Genomic DNA, 20,506 nt, shown 5'->3' with positions numbered 1-20,506 from the left:
AACACAAAGATGTCAAGAATTTGACAATAGTTTAAATATATTCAATTCATTATCAAATTGTAATAAGATTTTTAGTTTTTAATAGAGCAGGGTCTACTGTTGTAATTTAGAAACCTAAATTGTCCTGTTGGCCACCAAAGTACTACAGTACTACAGTACTACAGTCGTGTAAAATAAAATGGGAATTTATCAAATAAATTGAACTGGAACAAAAAGCAAATTGAGAAAAAAAAAAAAATTGCTTCCAATGCAAATGAATTTCCATGAGTGATTATATCTGGGATAATCTTGATCCAATTACAGCATGCAAGCTGCAATAAAACATTAAGAGAAGAAGTTGGTACAAACTCAAAAAGATTAATTTAGATTATAAAACAGATGCATGGTACAGATGTTTAAGTTACAAGGCCCCACATTTCATGCACAAACAATTGCACAGTAAACCTGCAAGTAAGAAGCCTCACTGTGTGGGTGCTCTCATTTCTGAACCCAGCACTGTTTATCCACAATATAGAACTCTGCATAATTTGAAAATAATTTTTGGCAAGTTATAATTATTAATATATATATAATATAATATTAATTGAATTATAGTAATAATAAGATGACCAGGTTATGACAATGACATGACAATTAGTGTGTATTTGTTGTTGGGACACAGACTGAGTAATTCAGTCCAACTGTATTATACAGTATTTTTGTGGGGGATTAGCCTCTTTCTTCCTACTCTTTCCTCCCTCAGCCACTTCTCTCCTTCTCTCTGCTGCACATCATCATTTTAGTGCATAAACACTGATGTCTTGCAAAAGTGTGTCATCATTTTACACCTGTAGCATACGCCATGCAGGCAAAGGTGCTAATCCGGGTAGCAAATAGGATCAAATTGCTGCTTTCCTGAAGAGTTGGCATGCATCAAGACACAGCTGGTGTTGGATTTTACCCTCTTAGCCTCAGACTCTCCCTCTCCAGCATCAATGACTCTCTTCCTTGTATTAATAAAATCCCCTCTACCCTCTCATCTCTCACCTGCCCACCAGATGTCCCCCCAGTGTTGCTACCTTTCCCAGTCACCTGACCTTCTACACCCATCTGTGCACCTTCTCCTTATTTTATAATAAGCCACTTAGTATATATCATACTAGCTCCTTTTTACTAGCTTCTTGCTACAGTACATCGTCTTTGTACCTTTTAAAGCATAGAGTTCCAGCCATCCTCTTCCCTGTTACCTGCTTTTCTTCTGCTACCTGTGTTTTGACCATATGGCCGCAACCCGCCTTAGCCGCCTGTTCATTTAAGCATTGATTCAGTAAAGTGCCCTATATTCTACCTTTTTGCATTTAGGTCGTCTATCCTATTGAACTGTTAAAAACAATACGTGTGTATGGCCCTGTTCAGACTTGGTATTAACATGCGTCCTCAGTGATCGGATCACAAATGGACAGCTTTAAGTACGTCTGTTCACACCTGGCTTAAAATGCGTCTCCACATGCGTCTTCAGTGGCCACTTGTGAGCCGATCTCACTTCCCCGCTCTATATGCAAATAAACAAGTGGTAAACACACGGCTAATACAGCAGCTGTTGTGACGTAATATTACATGAATGTCAGTATTAATATCCTACATATTCCTGAATTCTGGTACATTTTATTAACATCAAAATAAAAGGTTATTGTATCGGCGGTCCACGGGGACCTCCGTGCCGCCGGCACCGCTGCTTTTGCCAGACAACAGTGAGGGACAGAGCTCCAGAGAGCCGGGGAGGACAGAGAACAGGTGGGCGGTCGGGTGTCAGCTCCGCGCAAAGCAGCGGAACAAAAACACCGACACATCTCCGGCAGTGTGAAAATAATGCACCTTGCGGCCCAGTCTACATACAGTAGAGCACAGAGGCCGTTTCCTGGCTGACAAGCGCCTGTGTCTGCCTGTTTATTCACCTGAGGGGCGCGGTGATCCCGCGGAGCCCAGCTGGACATCATATGAGTAGGCGGTCCTTAATGTGGCCCAGGACGCATTCGCATACACAGTGCTAAAAGAATGTGGTCATATATGGCCCAGACCACCTCTGAATGTGGTCTGAAAGATCCAATCTCAATGCGTCCTCAATGCGTCTTGAGTGTGTTCACACCTGTACTTAACGCTGTCCACTTGTGATCGGATCACCGAGGACGCATGTTAACACCAGGTGGGAACAAGGCCTATGTTTTTATGTGTATAATACATTGCCCGCTACGATGCCTTGAGGATCCAATCGCTTGCGTTCTATAAAAAAAATGAATTGTGGCAAACTTTGCTTTGAACCATGTTCAGACGCTGCTGTCGCTGGGCCAAACAAAAGCTAAAGTCAGCTCACTTCAACATTCAGTTAATCTGGATTAATAGAGGTTACTGTGTCTTAGTTTTAACAGCAACATTTCAAGTAACCGCAGCTGAAGACAAACAAAGGCTTACATCAGTTTGCATCACTTGCTGAGTATCAAAAGGGGTGGCTAAGCAGAATCCTGCATCACAATTAGGTTTCACTGTTGGCCAAACAAGTTTGCACAAGGTTTCATTTAACCACTTCTGAATGGCCACACTCAAAGGCAGGGCGAAAAAGCCTTCTGTCATCACAAGGGGTGAGGCGCAATGAATTGTACAAATGAGGATAACAGCACACACTTTTGGACAGTTTTTAACTCAAAGGCTTTCATGGTGTTGCACTCAATTGTACAAGGTGACAGAAATAGTTGTGTGAGGAATGAAGCTCAAACCTTTCCTACATCTACATCTACACACATCTGACCAATCATTGTGTGAAGTGGGCTTGCATGGAGGTAACTCCCAAATTCCGACATCAGAATTTTGCCAAAAAGTGACGAGTTTGCAGGTCTGATCTACATCTACATCATTTTGCAATGGTGACAATATAAGGTTCAACCTTGCTCTCAATTGTTTCTCAATTCTGACCCCTCTTCACTTTGTGTTCCAGCAGACTGGCTCACCGGTCCCAGTGCCCACTGCTACCTTGGTACGAGTGGTGAAAAATGCCAACACCCTTGGTATCGCTATAGAGGGAGGAGCCAACACACGCCAACCTTTGCCGCGCATAGTCACCATTCAGGTGAGGCAGTGATACAAGAGTGTTTGGCTGATTTATGGTTCGAAGCCACTGTTTTGTGCCAATGTTCAGAGTCTTGTCTTTAAAAACTAGCCTTTATGAATTGAAAAGAAAATTATGCAGAGAAAATATCCACTCCAGTGCATTAACATTTCCCTTTCTGCTTCAATAGAAAATCTGTCTTCATTCACCATCTGATTATTTGCCTGCATTTGTTTTGCACAGACAACATTCTAAAGCAATCTGCAAATATAAATCCTCCTCTTGATATTTCTTTCTGACACCTTTCATATTCTGTTAAGTCCAACAGTGTACAAAAAACCCAATTTCTATAACAGAAGTGATTTATACCATTTTATGAGCAGGGCATCCTTGAGGAGTTTTCATGTCTGTGGAGTGATTTCCATAACAATGGCTCCTTTCACCCGTCTCTGTGAATCTCAGGACAGTGGATGACTTTGAACTTCAGTGATGACCCTCACAGTCATTTAGCAGCTTGTCAAACACACTGTCCTTTATAATCAGCGTGACATTGCACATGCACATTTAGCCAATTATATTCCTGTGATATCAAGGGGCTGTAATCTAATAACGCTCACTTGGCTCCGTTCTTAAAGGTTGCACACAGTCATTGGAATCATTGTTGGTGTTGAACAGAGGACGCTGGTCCATAGAGGCAGAGGAGGTTGCTCGTCCTCTTATTTTTGAGAGGCAAGAGGGGAGATCAAAATATTAAAAACAGTAATTGGTTGAAATAAACTATTAACAAATCTCAGTATCATTTATGAAATATTTTGTCTCTTCTTTGGAGAAATAAAACATTATTGAAATTCTGATTAAAACTTCAACAGCGATACGTGCAGGGCAGACAAGAAAGTGGTGGTGGTGGGGTGAGAGGAGGACAGGGTCCTACTGTCCACCCTTGAGGTGGAACCTCCTCTATCAATTCAATGTGTTAATTTTTTTTCATGCTAATCGGTGATTGGCCAAAACACGTGAAATGACGCTCCAAGGGAGGACGTCCTCCCTTGGGTCATTACCAATCAACAACCAGAATAATACAATATTGACATTGCGTTGGTCCAATGATGATTTTTAAATTTCTTCTTCAATTCTCTGTATGTGCGTGAGTGTAATGAACTAGCACAGTGGTTCTCAAACTATGGTACGTGTACCACTGGTGGTACGCAAGCTCCCTCTAGTGGTACGCGAAGGAATCTCTGAAATATTTAAAAAAAATTAAATAAAATTAATTAAAAAACATATAATACTATCCAAATACTACTACAAATGAAAATACCTTAACCATGAGATCACTGAAATTTAAAGATTTAAAATAAGTTCTGGCTTTGCTGTAATATTTTTATTTTGAAACAAAAAAACATATGCATGCGCTACTACTACTACCCCTCCATGTAGCAGCTATGTAGTTGGATAGTAGTGCGTGCAAACATCCACGATTATTTTTCTTGCTAAACTGCTATGACAAGATAGTAAGCGGAGGTAGCTAAAATAATGAAGGGTTCAAAAACACTGCAACCGTGGCTCCAAACGGGAACTATTATTATGGTTTTATGGAAGAGTTTAAGTGCCAGTTCTAGTGCTACCCCCCTGTACAGCGTGGCTGTGGCTGACAAAAGTCAACATTAAGTAATATTATTATTAGGAATAAATTTGCCTCCTGAGTGAACTGTGCATTGCTGACTAGGGTAGGCCTACGCTACTGTATTTTAACATCGGTCATAATGGTGGTACTTGGAGAGCCAAATATTTTCTGAGGTGGTACGTGATGTAAAAGGTTTGAGAACCACTTAACTAGCACAATTCTGGCCAGAAAGTGTAACTTTGGGCGCCCCAGTTCTCCCCAGGGACTGAGAGGATTGCCTCTATGCAACTGGGAGTCGCTGGGAGCAGATCTCTGATAGTTGTTTGTGCTTATTCACTGAACAGAAGCTCAAAGAAGCTGGATGGCTCTCTGGGTGGCGTCCTGGAAAAGACACAGACACTCTATAGTTCTGCTGGGGGACTTCAACGCTCACGTGAGCAATGATAGAGAAACACCATGTTCGAGCATAGGGCGGTTCCCTAAGTGCTGGAGGTCACTGAAAATGATGGATTGCACCCTCCGGGTTGGGAATGAGTCACTGCCCCAAGCAAGGGAGTTCAAGTATCTTGAGGTCTTGTTCACGAGTGAGGGTAAAATGGAGCGTGAGATGGACAGGTGGTTTGGTGCGGCGTCAGCAGTGATGTGGGCTGGAGAGATTATATATCTCGTCTGGCCAGGGAACGCCTCAGGGTACCAGGAAAAGCTGGAAAACGTTCCTAGGGAGAAGGACTTGTGCATTACTCTGCTCTGGAAGAGAATGGATAGATGGACAGATGAGGGAAAGTGGAAACAAGTGAGCAGGTGGAAAAGTCTGTGGGCATCTAGTGGACTGGTTGAGAAAAGCAATGAATGGGTTTGGGGAAGTGGGAATGTGGCCGGAGGGAGGGGTAAAGAGGCAGAATGTGACACCTTTGGAGACACAAAAGGCTTTATACAATGTTTTTCACATATGCAGAAGTGCTCCCCAACACCTGGAAACAGACGTTGATGGGTAAAACCGATGGAGACAGAGAAAGTCTTTGCATATAGTCAATCAAATCACTTCATTTTAAACTTATTTGCATATAGCCAAGAAAGTGGCACAGTAAAGTATCTAATGCTAAATGTATGGTGCTAGAAGTTTGTGTGAAGTAGTGGGCTAGTAGTAGGGCTAGCTGGTGAACTAACTATACTACTGTAGCTAGCAAGCTAATCGCTAACAGATTAGCCAGTGTGCAAGAGTCATAGTCGGTCATAATACGTTAGCTCAATGCAATAGCTGTCAGTCAGCACATTAAACTGCTTAAAAGCTCCTAATGTTGGCATCAGTCAGTTTAGATGCAACATGTTGTGGTTCTTGTTCTTTAACACAACTGCTAACACTGCTGTCTGCTCTAGGCTTGTAAGCTACAGTTAAAGCTTCAGTAGGCAACAAATGTTTTGGCCTCATTGGGCAAAAACATTCCAACATTTCAACATATTGTAATTCAAGTGTTCTGAGAGATAACTAGACTTCTGCACCTCCTCATGGCTCTGTTTTCAGGCTTTAGAAAATCTAGCCCGTGACGGGAGACTTTGACCAATCACAGGTCATTTCATTGAGATCGTGCTTATTGGCTGTGCTCCGGCTGGTGGGCGGTGCTTGGTATTTCCTCAAAAGATCTCAACATGGCTGCCGGGCCACAAACGTTCTCATTTTACAGCTAAACAGATCACTACAAGATGATTCTGAAAACATCTGAGGAGAGAAATAGGCATTACAGTAACAGAATATTGATTCATATCTGATCAGTGCTGCCTAGTTTGACTGATCGGAGTTGGTGAGTGATTGACAGCCGGCTCTCATAGACGGAAGCTGAACGGCAGACTCCAGATCAGCTCTTACTGCTTGTTTTCATCCAGTCTGTGAAATCTTGCAGATGCCGTTAGGAGCACCGGAGGACACAGAGGCACATGATTTTTTTCAGATTACCTGTCTCATGCACTACTGTCAGGATATAGCGAACGTTTTATAAAAATATCTTTTTTTAATCATATTAGCTCCATTTCTACCTACTGCAGCTTTAACAGTGTAGGTTTGTTTACAGTGTGTCTCTGTGCCCCTCTTGGCTCAGCTGTCAATCAAACACATATGCTGGCCCACCCACTCAGTGGCTTCACCCATAAAGTGGGGAAGCCAATTTGTTCTTATTTTGAGTGAATATGACAACAATAAACACAACACAGAAAATATGTATGCTTACTTAACAACCTTGTTTATGGTGTGCAGTCAGGCCTGGTTTTGCTTTGCTATAGTCTCACATAGCCTAAAAAATATATCATTAAAACATTCTGGCTCCACACATTATCATTCTGCTTTTGGGGGAAAAAAACGCTCTAGCTTCTTTGTATTTCTTTAAACCAATCACAATCATCTTGGGCGGCGCTAAGCGTAGGATGAGGTGACGGTGCCCTTGCAAAGGAAAGGGAGGAGAATGCTGACTGAAAAAGGCGGCCAATGACAGGCTTATACCCACAGTCTACTACATCTAGTGATTTAGACTAGCTTGGCTGGAACAGCTGGTCAGTTCTGTCTACGTCCTCAGCGTTGATAGGTAGATTGATGCTTGACTAAAAAGTGTCAGTGTCTAGCTGGCAGTAGAAAACAATGGCTGTGTTTGGAAATCAAATATGTTTGGCATCAAAATTTGCTACAGTTTTCCTGCACTCACACATGTACACACATTCTTCTGACAAATAACTCATCAAATCTCAGATATCTGTCTATCCTTAAGAGCTGACCAGTCTTTTTCTTCCTGTCATTCCTTTGAAATATGTCAGAAATGTCAAGTATTAGCGTAACTGAACTGTTGTAATAAACTCAATGCTGATGTTGCCTATTGGGGTGCGTGAAACCCTTTAATGTGTCGGGGATTTACAAGAGGAGCTGCTGGTTATGACCTCAGCCTTGTCTTGTGGGAGGTCCTGCATTGAAGCAGCTCAGGGTTAATACCTTGCTCATAGACATATTAGTGATGGTTGTAGAAGCAGCTGTAAGTGTGTCTGATTCATTACCCTACTCAGGTTCTTGGCCGGTCGTCAGAATTCAAATTCATTGTGATTGGCCTGTATGCCCTGCAGTGATGCTTTCAGCTGCTCCTTTGTTATTGAATGTCACAGCAAATAAACATAGCGCTAAATTCAATCAGGCAGTTTGGGCAGTTGTCCTGTTTGTCCCTGAGTGGGGGAAGGATCAATGAATGGATGGATTGATTAACCCATGTGGTTCTGTTAGGCTGCCTATTAGAAAAAGAACAAACAAACACACAGAGACACACACACAAAGACTCGACTGACAAATGACTCATCCCAGTGATCGACTCAGATCTTTCACTTTCTTCAGTAGCTGACTAATATTTCTAAATGTCAAGTATGAAAGCAGCTCACTAGCTGAACTAGTTGACTTTCTAAATGCATCTGAAGCACAGGAATTCAAATAATGTAATTTTCAAGTAGGAACTAGAAAGGATTGGGATTTGTGAATATTGGAAATTTCAGTATTTTAAGGCTGTATTTATTGATTTGTTTTGGCTAATTGGTGGCAGTGAAACAAGCTGAAAACACAACACTGACATATTATCACCTTATAAAGTTTTAATGTGTTAGCAAACAAATGCCTATTTACACATCCAGCACAGAGCAACATTAACATTCATTTGGAGTTGTGTTTGTGTCCACCTGATGAATATAAGTCCAACATTCACTCTCTTTTAACTCTGGTTTGATCTCCAATCAACTCCTGAGTAAAATGTCTGGCACTATCTGGTAATGAGTAGTGAATATTGAATTGCTTTTTCGCTGAAAACAAGGTTGATAATTGTGAAATCTGTGGGGTAGTGAAACCAAATTTGTTTGCTCATAGAAAACAAAGGAAAATTCCCACACAAGACAATATGTTCTCAGTGGCTGTTTTTATGGGACTGTGGATCTTTCAGATCAATTTGAGGAGTGTCTATGGTTTGCATGTAAGTTTGTCATGCACTGTGGGATTCGCATTAGTCTGATCTTGGTCTTGACTCGGTCTCGCCCAGCCTTGGTGTTGGTCTTGACTTGGTCTCAGCACCTAAAAGTGTTGGTCTTGTCTCGGTCTCAATACACTCTGGTCTTGGTCATGACTTGGTCTCGGTTTAGGTGGTTTTGACTACAACACTGTTATTGACAGCTTCGCTTCACACTTTGTTTGATAAAGAAAAATCCACCTGAAACCATTTCAGTAAATTTCCATAACTCTATGAAAGTGCAAAAGAATGTAAATCACATAATACAGAGAAGGGACTTTATCCATCTATCCTCACTGCATTCTGACAGCAATACTACCGTCAGGAATGTGTGTCGCGATGCTCTCCAAGGTGCTGGATATGGACATGATCATGTTCTGTTTCACGCAATTTATTTCTGAGAATTATGACTATATGGAATAGCCAGCCTCCATTCAGAAGTGGACTCTTGTTCAAGTAGGCTACACATATTTATACTTTCAAGGGCCTATGATGACTTCTGATTTTGCACTTTTTATCAAAGGATTTTATAAAGGTTTCATGATTGATATGAGCATGTATGACACAGGCTATGCCTCTTTGATATGAGCCATTTTTATTGTAATAATAATATGCTTTGTGAATATCTAAATCTTACTGACTAGTTTTCTTGATAGCTGTATACTTTTCAAATTATTTGAAATGAAAGCCTTACGTCGGGCTCATTTATAGCTCAGTCTAATCAGCACTGCGGTGCGACGGGGGAAGTAGTCCAATCCACAAGCCCCTCACCCCCCCATGTTTACTGCACCCTTTCCCAGTAAATAGCTCCATATAGCTCTGCCTAATTTACAGTACCTTGGCCTAATATTGGCAATATTGGCTGTAAAAAATACCCAAATCATACTTATAAAGCAAAAAATTTAAAATAAATTGTAAATGTCCAAGAACAAAAGGGAAGAATTATATATTTCCTGGGAAGTAATAATTTTAAAATCATTTGGAAAACCCTCAACCCTAGTTTGTATCAAACTGTAGGAAAGTTGCCTTGTACTGTAAATATAACAGCAAACACACTGGCTTTCTACTGACTCATCACTCATCTGTCATTGAATGGAGCTATCTTCCTAAATATATCAAATTACCGTTTGCCTTCCCCCCCTCCCTTCCCTTCATGTCCCCGTTGACAGAAAGGAGGCTCGGCTCATAACTGTGGTCAGCTGAAGGTGGGTCAGGTCATCCTGGAGGTCAATGGCATTTCCCTGAGAGGTCGGGAACACAAGGATGCTGCCCAGATCATTGCCGAAGCCTTCAAGACCAAAGAGAAGGACCACATTGACTTCCTGGTTTTTGAGCCAGGACTCTAGTATGAGGACTTTGCACGAAGAAGAAAGACACTGTTTCACTGCTTTGAGGGAACCGTATCAGCTCCACATGATGTTGTCCAATAATCATGGCCCTCATTTTAATTTCAGGGAAAGGATTGTTGGAAAGACATTTGTTTATTGCACTCTACAAAGATTTGCACAATTCAAATTTAGTAAAGGATATTACATTAATAATTGCCATAACAGTCATATGTGAATTAAATGCTTTTTGCTTCTGTTTCATTAGTTTTCAAACCCTGAATGTTATTGTATGTTTCACCAGGAGGACTGGAATAGCACTGATAGTGTGGTTGTCACACCAAATTATATTAAAAACAGCCAATTATATTACAGTCAGTAAAGTCAGTCTTCAAGTGTCTTGTATTTCTTGTTCTTGAGACAATATCTGGGGAGGAAGAGCTGCTCTGGAGGCAGACATGGCTCTTAAAGGATAAACTGTGTTAATTACAGCAAGGATCTTATCTTTTCGTTTTCATTTCTGTCCGCAAGAATAACGTTGTACTCCCCAGTTTAAATACTGTGATCTCTGAACATGGAGACAGACAGGGCAACAAACTCGACGAGACACATTGAAAACAATGAGTTTAGCCTGATTAGCTACTACTTCATTTGGAGGTAACACCTAAAGTGAGCACACCCAAAACAACGATAGAAATCCGTCCTTGCACTGGAAACAGTTGTGCACACTACTGACATTCTGGGTATGTTCACTGTAAGTTTTACCTCCAAATAAATTGGTAGATAATCTAGCTGAACTGTTTTTTTTTTTTATGGTTATGGTTTCATGTTTCTTGACCTGTCACACTATGTCACCATATTTTGATATGTCAGCAATTAATTTGGTGTAAATGTTATCATAAAATGATTGATGAAGCCAAAGTTGTCATAAAACAGAATTTTTTTTAAACAAATTTGACCTCAACTGGCAGAGGGAATTAGAACAAAATGACCCATTATTCAGCCTTAAAATAAGAGTTTATTCAGAGGATTCAATTGATGCCTTTGATTCTTTATTCGACTACTAACTTATCAGCTAATTAAACAAAAAAAACATCAGACAGATCTATACATTAGCAGCTCCTTAACATTGACCAAACTGGTGCTTTTCTCTTCAGAGCATATGCATGTTTAATCATCATAATAAGTTTCAATTTGTCCATTTTGTAACATCTCTTCAGTATTTTAGCAAGATTGCCATATGCACTTCAATAGCTACAACACTAACGTTAAAGGTGTGATAGTTTGTATATAGTGTAGATTGAAATGACTACATAACTTTTTATACTATCAAATAGTTTACAGTAGAATGTAATATTCCCTAAGATTAGAATACTACTTCAAATCACTCATATTTCCATGTCCTGTCTTCCTCAAATAGCTTGAAGTGCAGGATGTTGCCATGTTCTATGTGAAACCACGTTCAAACACCTACATGGTGGAGGTCAATGGAGGTCCTCTATGGATGAGCATATCCTGCGCTCTGTGGGATGCTGATGAGGACTGAGACTCAGTAATGAATCAGTGAGGTGCTTATGCACTGTACAGGAAACACTGATCAGATTGAAGTATCCTGTCATAATTAATTAGGTGTTAGGAAGTCAGGCCCTCATTCAGATTTATGCAGAAGACATGAACGACTCAGAAAGCCATACTATCCACTGTCTTAACAGATCTGGTATATATATATATATATATAGATAAAGATAAAGATAAAGATATAGATATATAGATATATATATATATATATACAACTGTTGGGTGCCCATTGTGGTCATATAAAAATTAAACTGACTAGCCAGTTTATTAGGTCTCCCTGACTAAAACTAATGCAGCTTACTGTAATATAACAACCCTGCAGTAAATCCTACCTTTATTTTTTTTCCAGTGTTAATTTCCAATTGTGGACCCTTGGCCAGGTCAATCTATTCATTAAAATAGCAATGAAGCAGACAACATGTAAAATAAGCAAGTTACATTGTAGAAAATGTTCAATGTAGTCAATACAAAACAAAACATGGTATGCAGATAATCAATACAAGCAGTTAAACATGACAACATACTCATACGTGTAGGTCGATGATTGCAAGAGACCAATGAAAACCAAGGCATTGTGCTAATTTTATCTCCTTTATATACTGTTGGGTAGTTGCAATTAGGGATACACCGAGCTGACTTTCAGTCCCAATACCAATACCTGGGCTTTGGGTATCGTTCAATGCCGAGTACCGATCCGATACCAGTGTTGAATTAATAAGCTGTATGCCTCACTGTGTGGAAGTGATCATTCTTTTAAGTGGATTAAACATTGCTCTCTTAACTTTGTAAAACAAAATGTAACAAATAAATACATAGATATAAATTTACTAAATTGTTACTATTAAATTAATAATCTGTGCACCAGCAACTCGGTTTTAATACAGCAAAAAAATTGTCAAAACTTAAAGGTCCCATATCGTGCTCATTTTCAGGTTCATACTTGTATTTTGTGTTTCTACTAGAACATGTTTACATGCTTTAATGTTTAAAAAACCCTTTATTTTCCTCATACTGTCTGCCTGAATACACATGCATTTACCCTCTGTCTGAAACGCTCCGTTTTAGTACATTTCAATGGAATTGCAACGAAATTGCAACAGAATTGCGTTGCTAGGCAATAGCTTGGGTCCTTGTTTACTTCCTGTCAGTTGATGTCATTCACATACACTGCAACAGGAAGTAAACTGGGACACATTTAGAATGTTTACGTTTAAAACTATGAAATGGTCTAAATATTGTAGATTTGTGACATCACAAATGGACAGAAATCCTAACGGCTTGTTTCAAAAGCTCAGTTTCTGAATACGGGTTGTGTGTATTTCTCTGTGGATTGAGTGTTTCGATACTTTCACAGTATTTATATATCACTTAAACCTGCTTTATAATATAAAAGCCATGCAAATGTAACTTTTTACAATATGGGACCTTTAAACAAGGATTCAAATTACAGGATTTCATGTATATATTATACAAACATAGAATTGTATTGAATAGATCAGACCCGTATTTGAGTCCGTATTGGCCCGATATCCGATCCGGTATTGGTATCAGTGCATCTCAAGTTGCAATACATAATATTCTTTAAGATCATCATATGTTTGTAGCGTTGCTGTCCTGTGAGAACCACGTATCTCGAAAAAGTCAACTTTTCATGAGCTCAGAAAAAACAGCCCTGTTTTCATCTCTGTGATGCATTTTCCAACTGACCCGTGAAGCTTTTTAAATACTTTATTTAGCTTAAGAACCCATAAAGGAACACTTTCACATTCACGAAATTTGGAGATACATGGTTTTTACTGGACAAAAAGGGTATGGAAATGTTTAATCTGAATAGTAACTAGCTACTAAAGCTTTCAAATAAATAAAAAAAACTATTAAAAGGTAAATATTACCCTCTGAGATGTATATATATATATATATATATATATATATATATAGTGGTGTAGAAGTATAAAGTAGCATATAATAGAAATACTCAAGCAGAGTACAAATACCTCAAATTTGTCCTTAAGTACAGTACTTGAGTACTTAGTTACATTCCACCGCTGCAAATAAGAACTGATACGCATACAGCTACTAGGGACAATGGCAACTCTGGCTGCTCTTAAAGAAACGATAAGACGTTGGTGTGTCACATTTACAGTATATGAGGAAGGGTAGACTTAAATATTAGAAACATCTCTTATATATTACCCAATACATTCAGCAGCAGCCCAAACTGCAACCCCCAAAATGAACATGAAGTTGAATCAACAACTCTCTGAAACAGTTTCAACACAAAGTGAACCTACTGAAGGTAAAGGGTTTAAGAGCTGTTGTATCAGACTGCATTAGTTTTAATAGTTTTTGTGGCCATTTAGACTGAGATTGTGCTAGTTCACTAACACAGTACCAACTAACCCAAATTGTATTATGAGATAATTAATGAAGGGATGTTTAGATTATTCACTATCTATTATATCCAATCACAATGACTCCACACTGTAAAAATAACATCTGTTTTAAGAAGTTATTAGGTTTCATAATAAGGGTTGAAAACATGTTTTCCTATAAAAGATCTGTCAGTGGGGTGAACAATTCTGTTCGTAATAGAAGTTTTGTTAAAAGGAGTTTCTGCATTGTGAAATAAGATGGATCATTCCACTAGAATCAAGAAAATGTCATTTGATTGTGGAAATTTCCTGGTACACGTTGACTTGTTTTGGAATTGGGTGAAATAATCTCATTCCATTGGCAGACCTTTTATGTGTTTCAAGAAAATAACAAATTGACTTGTTGAGGTAGAAATGTTTTTAGTGGCAGTCCCAATAAAAAGGGTTTAAGTTGCAGCGTTGCTTTGTAGATTTGTTTTTAGAGCTGAAGCTACAGTATTTGCACTCACAATGAATGCAAAGACAAACCACTCTTGAAAACTGGAGTGCAAAGATTTGTTGATGTGGATGTAAAACACTGATTGGTGTATGTGTCTGCAGTATTGCAGTAGTATATAGGAAAAGATCGATTACAGTTAAAGGGGCGCTCCAATGATTTTACGTATAAAATGCTATCAATGAGTCACAGGGAGACTGTGAAAACAGTTGTATAATGTCTTGTATTATGTGGCTCTGAAGAAGCTTTGTCAAGTCTGAGAAAATGACCATGATGTCATAGTGATGTCATCATTTGTTATCTTGGCTTGGGCTGGGAGACTACAAATTTATGACAACAAAAAAGTGTTAGAAACTGCAGAGGTGAAGTTTACCATGCAGGTTAAATAACCACTTCCATTTTGGAGCTTTACCAATACTAAGGACTAAAACTCAGGTTCGAACTCACGCAGGCTCCACCCTCCACTGGACTGTGGGTAATACTCAAGCGCACGCATCACCCACTGAAATTTGCATAGACATAGCAGGCCAATCAGGACGTGCAGACTTTTAGTCTCTGCCGCTACAATTTGAAGGAATGGGTCAAACCAATTGTTTCGACAGCATGAATTTATTTCACAATGAATTTTCAACTACCCAAATAAATGCACTACAGCTGATTCACCATAAGCCGGTTGTTGCCAACAGCAGAGTGTTATGAACCACACTGGTTGAAAACCTCTACTGTCAAAAAGAACAGTCAGCCGTATATGTGGCTTTTATTCGGTCTGTTCCTTCAAAAATGTTTGCTTGTTCGATAAGGCCGAGAAATATTTTAGTAACTCTTCTTTTCATATCTATAACCACGACCCCAAAGTAATACAATGGAGCCAAGTAATCCAAATTGAGACAATAGTAGTACATGCTTTCAAAAACGTATATAGGTCAGATTCTATTTACAATGGATATATTATATTTTTGTAATCTAATGACATAATTCCACTACTGTGAGATAATAGTAAAGAAACGTAAGAGTTTAGTGATAAGATGCATGAGTAATGCAAAATAAAGTGTCAGGATTCAATGATGAAGTGTTGGCGAGAACATTATGCTATATAAACTATGTGTAAATGAGACTATGTTTTTTGTTCATGTGAATGCCAACTGTTCAAAAATTATATATCTTGTACAGAAAAAGCTGCACATATATTTATAGAGATGTACTGTATATACAGTAAATGGTGAGAGGTTAAAGAATTTTGTTAAACACAATTATGTAACCCCTTTGTGGCTGATGTAACCGCTAACATCTCTTGTGTGTTTCTCTTCCCGTATCCTATCACAGCTGTGTCACCGCAAAAATATCCTACTGAACAAGTCACATATTCTTGTATTGGTACTTGCAATGTTTTTGTTTTTTTATTTTTCAAATGGGAAATAGAGTGAAATACTTCCAAATATCCCCCAAACAGATTCCCTGAAGACACAATAAAAAAGTCTGATACAACTAAAGGATGTTGCATATTTGGCATAAAGAAATGGGCTTGCAAGAAGTTGTTTGGAGTTTTTTTACCTTGTTAAAATACTTTTTCAGGTTTGTAGATACACATGACTTATGCAGCAACAAGAGAGAAGCCTGGACATCAGATTTGGTTAGATATGAAAAGGCCCCCCAAAAAAGGAAAGAAAGAGCTTGGATTTCTTTGAGACATTGTGCAAAATAGTGTTAAAAAATTCTAACGGTACAGCTGTTAATGAGCTGATGGGTTGATTATTTTGAGCGCATTTTTTGAAAGACAAATCGGTGATATACTGTATTTCTTTCTTATTGACAACAAATCCCATGTTCAGATGCAATAATGAATGTATCTACTAACAAGTGTTGTGTGTGTATCAAAGCCTGATATATCTTCTTCCTCTGTGCCATAAAGCTCCATTGTTGTCCAAAAACTATTAAAACACATCAATGAGCCTCACTGTTGCGCTGGGTAACATGTTCCTTCATTACCATGAACTCTGTAGTTTATTTTGACTCAATCCCACATTCACCATCCTGCTGCCGGAAATACTCACTAGAGCACTATAAGTGGATTACTCCACTGCTGAAAATAGTCCCCAGTACATGCAGTATGTCCTCCTGTTTGAGTAACGTTTGCTAAAAACTACAATGACTAAAAAGAACAATAAGAATAACACACACTTTATCTTTTAACAACACAAAATGGAAAACAAAGCATTTAAACCAAAAAAAATGTGCATGAATAGAAAAATTAATTAGCCTAAAAGGCAGTCCTGGTTTAAAAAAAAAAAAAAAAAGATGCTGTCTGTATACTGTCCAAATAATATGATCAAACCCACTTTTTAAAAGGTACTGCTAGTGACTGACCAGCATAGCTTGGTACAGGTTGCCAGATTCAGGTTTGGTACAGATTCCCATCACTGCACAGTGCCTGTAAACCACAGACAAATTCAGCGAGCCAGGATGTGAATCATGAGACAGAATCTGACAATGCAGTCTAGTGTTGAATTGTGAAGCCTTTGGCATTGCCATGAATTAAATTAATTGACACATAAAACTAAACTATGTCTGCTAGATCACTCTGCCCGAGATATTAATCTGAATACCCATCTGGGATCTTTAGTTAATGTAGTTTATGGAGAATACACTAATATAGGAGTTCTAGTCTGATATAAAACTCTAATTTTAAAATAACCTCAAAAGAACTTCAGATATTAAAGGGAAGCCAGTTAGGCCTTATAGGGGTGGGGGAACATATGGAGAAAGGGGTGTGGTTGGATTTAGGTACTGTGAAGGAGAGTGTTTAAAATCAGGGGGGGGGGGGGTTGGGTTAGGTTAACCGGCAGGACAGGCCTTGGGTGAAGCCCCTCAGGTCCCTGAGATACAGATCACCAGACACAGGAGTGTCTGGACCAGGGTCAGAGTTAGGGTTAGGGTAACCCTAAAGTGACCATTTGTCTCTGTGTGTCACAAATTCTCGCCGAACACTCAGTAGGCTATTCCCCCTCAGGTTGCCTGTCATTTCAGACCCATCAACTCCCTCCTGCCCTTCAGTTACCCCTTTCCTGCCAATTTCCCCACCTGATCCATCTACTCACTCACCTGCTTCCCATTTCCCCTAATTACCGGAGTAGTATTTATACCGTCCCACTTTCACCTGCTCTTTGCCAGATTAACTATTGCGTCAGCTAAGCTTTCCAGCATTCCATTCCTGATCCTGCCTGTCTAAACCTTAGCCTGGTTTCCCAGATTTATGATTCTTCACCTGCTCCCTGCATGGTTAAGTTTGGCCTTCTTTGACTGTCTTCCTGGTTTTGACCCTTGCCTGACTTTTAGAATAAACCTTTGGGCTTTGACTTTTACCTGCTTGTCTCTGAGTCATTTGTGTGGGTTTCTATGCCCAGTTGATCGTTACAGTACAATCTGGCCAGAAAAGACTTGCAATCACTCAGGCGACTCAATGACTTATTCTCTGGAGCTCCAGGTACCTGCCGACCGACTGACTAAGCATAACTTGCAATCTACAGAAACAATAAAACAGTTCATGTGTGATTTTGGTCTTGGCGATAGTTGGCAACTGCAGCACCCAACTGCTAGAGAATACTCATTCTTCTCAACGGTTCACCACTCACATTCATCCATTGGCTACATTCCTCACCAGCAATTCAATTATATAATATTTCACAATCAAAGATCCACCCCATCATTATTAGCGACCATGCTCCTGTAAAATTTACATGGAACAGAATCAGACTTAGGAAACCCATCACCAGATGGCTCTTTCTCTGTTCAAAACCTGGAGTTTGACAGTCATCCTTCCGAGAAATAAATTATTCCACGAGTCTTCATCAACTCTTGTGTGGGAAACAGAGAAAGCTGTTTTAAAAGGCATAATATCTTTATTCTCCGTTAATAAAAAAAGAAAAAGAACAAGAAGCTGAACTGCAACAAAAAAAATCAAACAACTTTAACATTAACATTAATGCCAGTAACCCAACAGAGGAAACCCAGAACGAATTAAGAAAGTATAAATTTCAAATAAATGAAATTATGACTAAGAAAACTCAATTCCTGATACACAGACTTTGTCAAGAAAACTTTCACCATGACATTAAATCTCACATCATAAGATCGGTCTGTACGCGGATGATATATTGCTGTTCCTACAAAACCTTCAGTCATCACTACAAGAAACAATTCAACTTATTGAATCATACTCCAATATCTCTGACTATTCCATTAACTGGAATAAATCTTCTATATTTCAATTACATAGTAAAAGTTAGGCTTTAGATAAATCATCCCATTTAATGAATCTGCAGCAAAGAATAAAAAGTTAAAATGTATAAAAGTGGCTTTGTGAATAACCGCACTGAGTTCTTCACAAGACGCCCAACATAGAGAGCAAGTTTGGCTCTCTATACCCCCCTCGAGTATAGTCTCCTTTCTGGGCTTCATGGTAAGCAGTGGTACAGCCCAGTGTTGGCCCGACTCACCACCCTCAACTCTCAGAACTCTTCCTTCCACTGGTCACCGGATAAGGTGTTTGGAGAATTGAAAAGACTGTTGCTGAAAGACTGATCCTTCCCGTCAATTTGTGGTCGAGGTGGATGCCTGTGGTGGAAGCGATACTCTCCCAGACATTGGTCAATGACCAAAAACATGTGCATTCTTTTCCCACAAGCTATCACCAACACAACACAACTACAACATTGTAAATCAGGAGCTCCTGGCCATCAAGAGCCTCCTGGGAGTCACGGTCAGCCTCTCCTCGGGTTCCCACCCCCAGTGTCATGGTCAACGGAGCGACTGAATCAAGAGAGGGAGACCCAACGGTGCATGGCTTCTCGCAACCCACCCTCCTGGTCCAAACAGCTCTTGAGAGTGAAATATGCACACAGCACATTGCCCAGCTCCACCAATGGCCTCTCCCCCCATTCCAATGTTCCTGTGGTTACCAACCTCCTCTGTTCCTGGACCAGGAGCTGGAGGTCAGCCTTCCTTCGGTCCAGGCTTTCATCTGCCGCTGTTGGAGCACCTAGTGGCTGGTTCACTCCACTCTACACTGCACCTCCAGCCTCTACCAGAAGTCTACCGTGCACCTTCCTACACCCCGGGACAAAAGGTTTGGCTCTCCACATGGGACCTGCCCCTTCGAGTCAATTCCAGAAAGTTGGCCCCGCAGTTCATGCCATTCCTCTTCTCAAAGTCTGCAACTGCCTGCCCTGTACCCTGCGCATCCACCCGACTTTCCACGTCTCGAGACTCAAGCCAGTCATGGAAAGTCCACATGATTACCACAGTAGTATATTAGTGTGTCAGCAAGTTTGTGATCATTTGTGTTGTTCTAAATTTGTTTGAGAACATGTACCACTAAAATTATATTATCAACAGAAATGATAAGAGGTATTGGCTTGGAGTCCTACATTAATTCCCGATCTTGAGGTATATCTTGTTGAGGGGCTGTGTGTGAAATTCTAGTTTTACATATTAAGGGAGGGGAGTTTTTTTGTAAACAAACACTATTATTTTATCACCAAAACACATTGTGTATTTTTGTGAGATCTAACATGTGTGGATTTTCCTTTATCATAAAGCATTGGCAGAGCTGATGTTTATTTTTTTTTGAAGAAGAAGAATTTGAAACCTACATTGTTAACATCCATGTCCGCAGTCTTCTTCCTTCTTGCCTTTATTGGCCCACTGATACATTTCTTGGCATGTTGCCGCGACCAACTGTTGATTAGAAATCTGTTGGTGTTTTTTTTTATTTATCAATTAATTATTTGGTAAAATAAAAAAATGTCAGCCATCAACATGTCAGCATTTTCAGAGCATAATTTTTTTTTTTTGATGTCTTCATATTGTTTGTTTTGTACCACCACGTTTTAAAGGCATACTCGTTTTCAAATAAAATTATATAAAAAAGATAAAAGCAGCAAATCCTCACATTGGAGTAGTTATAGTCAGTGAATGATTATTATAATTACTCAAACAATTAATTAATTATCAAAATTGT

General features: G+C 39.4%; 1 protein-coding gene and 1 long non-coding RNA gene across 3 annotated transcripts in view; one reads left to right on the top strand and one right to left on the bottom strand.

Moving 5' to 3' along the window:
- The window catches only part of LOC119492915 (whirlin-like), a 124,573-nt gene extending 114,142 nt beyond the window's left edge, over positions 1-10,431 (top strand). The window contains exons 11-12 of one of the 2 annotated variants that reach the window (XM_037777794.1): positions 2,969-3,100; positions 9,889-10,431. In XM_037777794.1, the coding sequence (XP_037633722.1) occupies positions 2,969-3,100; positions 9,889-10,065 (309 nt within the window). In that variant the 3' untranslated portion in view covers positions 10,066-10,431. The remainder of the gene's footprint in view (positions 1-2,968; positions 3,101-9,888) is intronic. The other variant, XM_037777795.1, reaches the window with a different exon arrangement.
- LOC119492917 lies at positions 6,726-15,342 on the bottom strand. Its single transcript, XR_005207874.1, has 3 exons — positions 14,362-15,342; positions 8,605-8,619; positions 6,726-6,737 (listed from the first exon to the last, which is right to left on the bottom strand). It is a non-coding gene; the product is annotated as an uncharacterized LOC119492917 (long non-coding RNA).
- Between the last annotated feature and the right edge of the window lie 5,164 nt (positions 15,343-20,506).

This window comes from Sebastes umbrosus, chromosome 8, assembly GCF_015220745.1.
Source record: "Sebastes umbrosus isolate fSebUmb1 chromosome 8, fSebUmb1.pri, whole genome shotgun sequence".
NCBI lineage: Eukaryota > Metazoa > Chordata > Actinopteri > Perciformes > Sebastidae > Sebastes > Sebastes umbrosus.
Note: the sequence above shows the minus strand (reverse complement) of the source record. Positions and strands in the feature narration are given on the sequence as shown.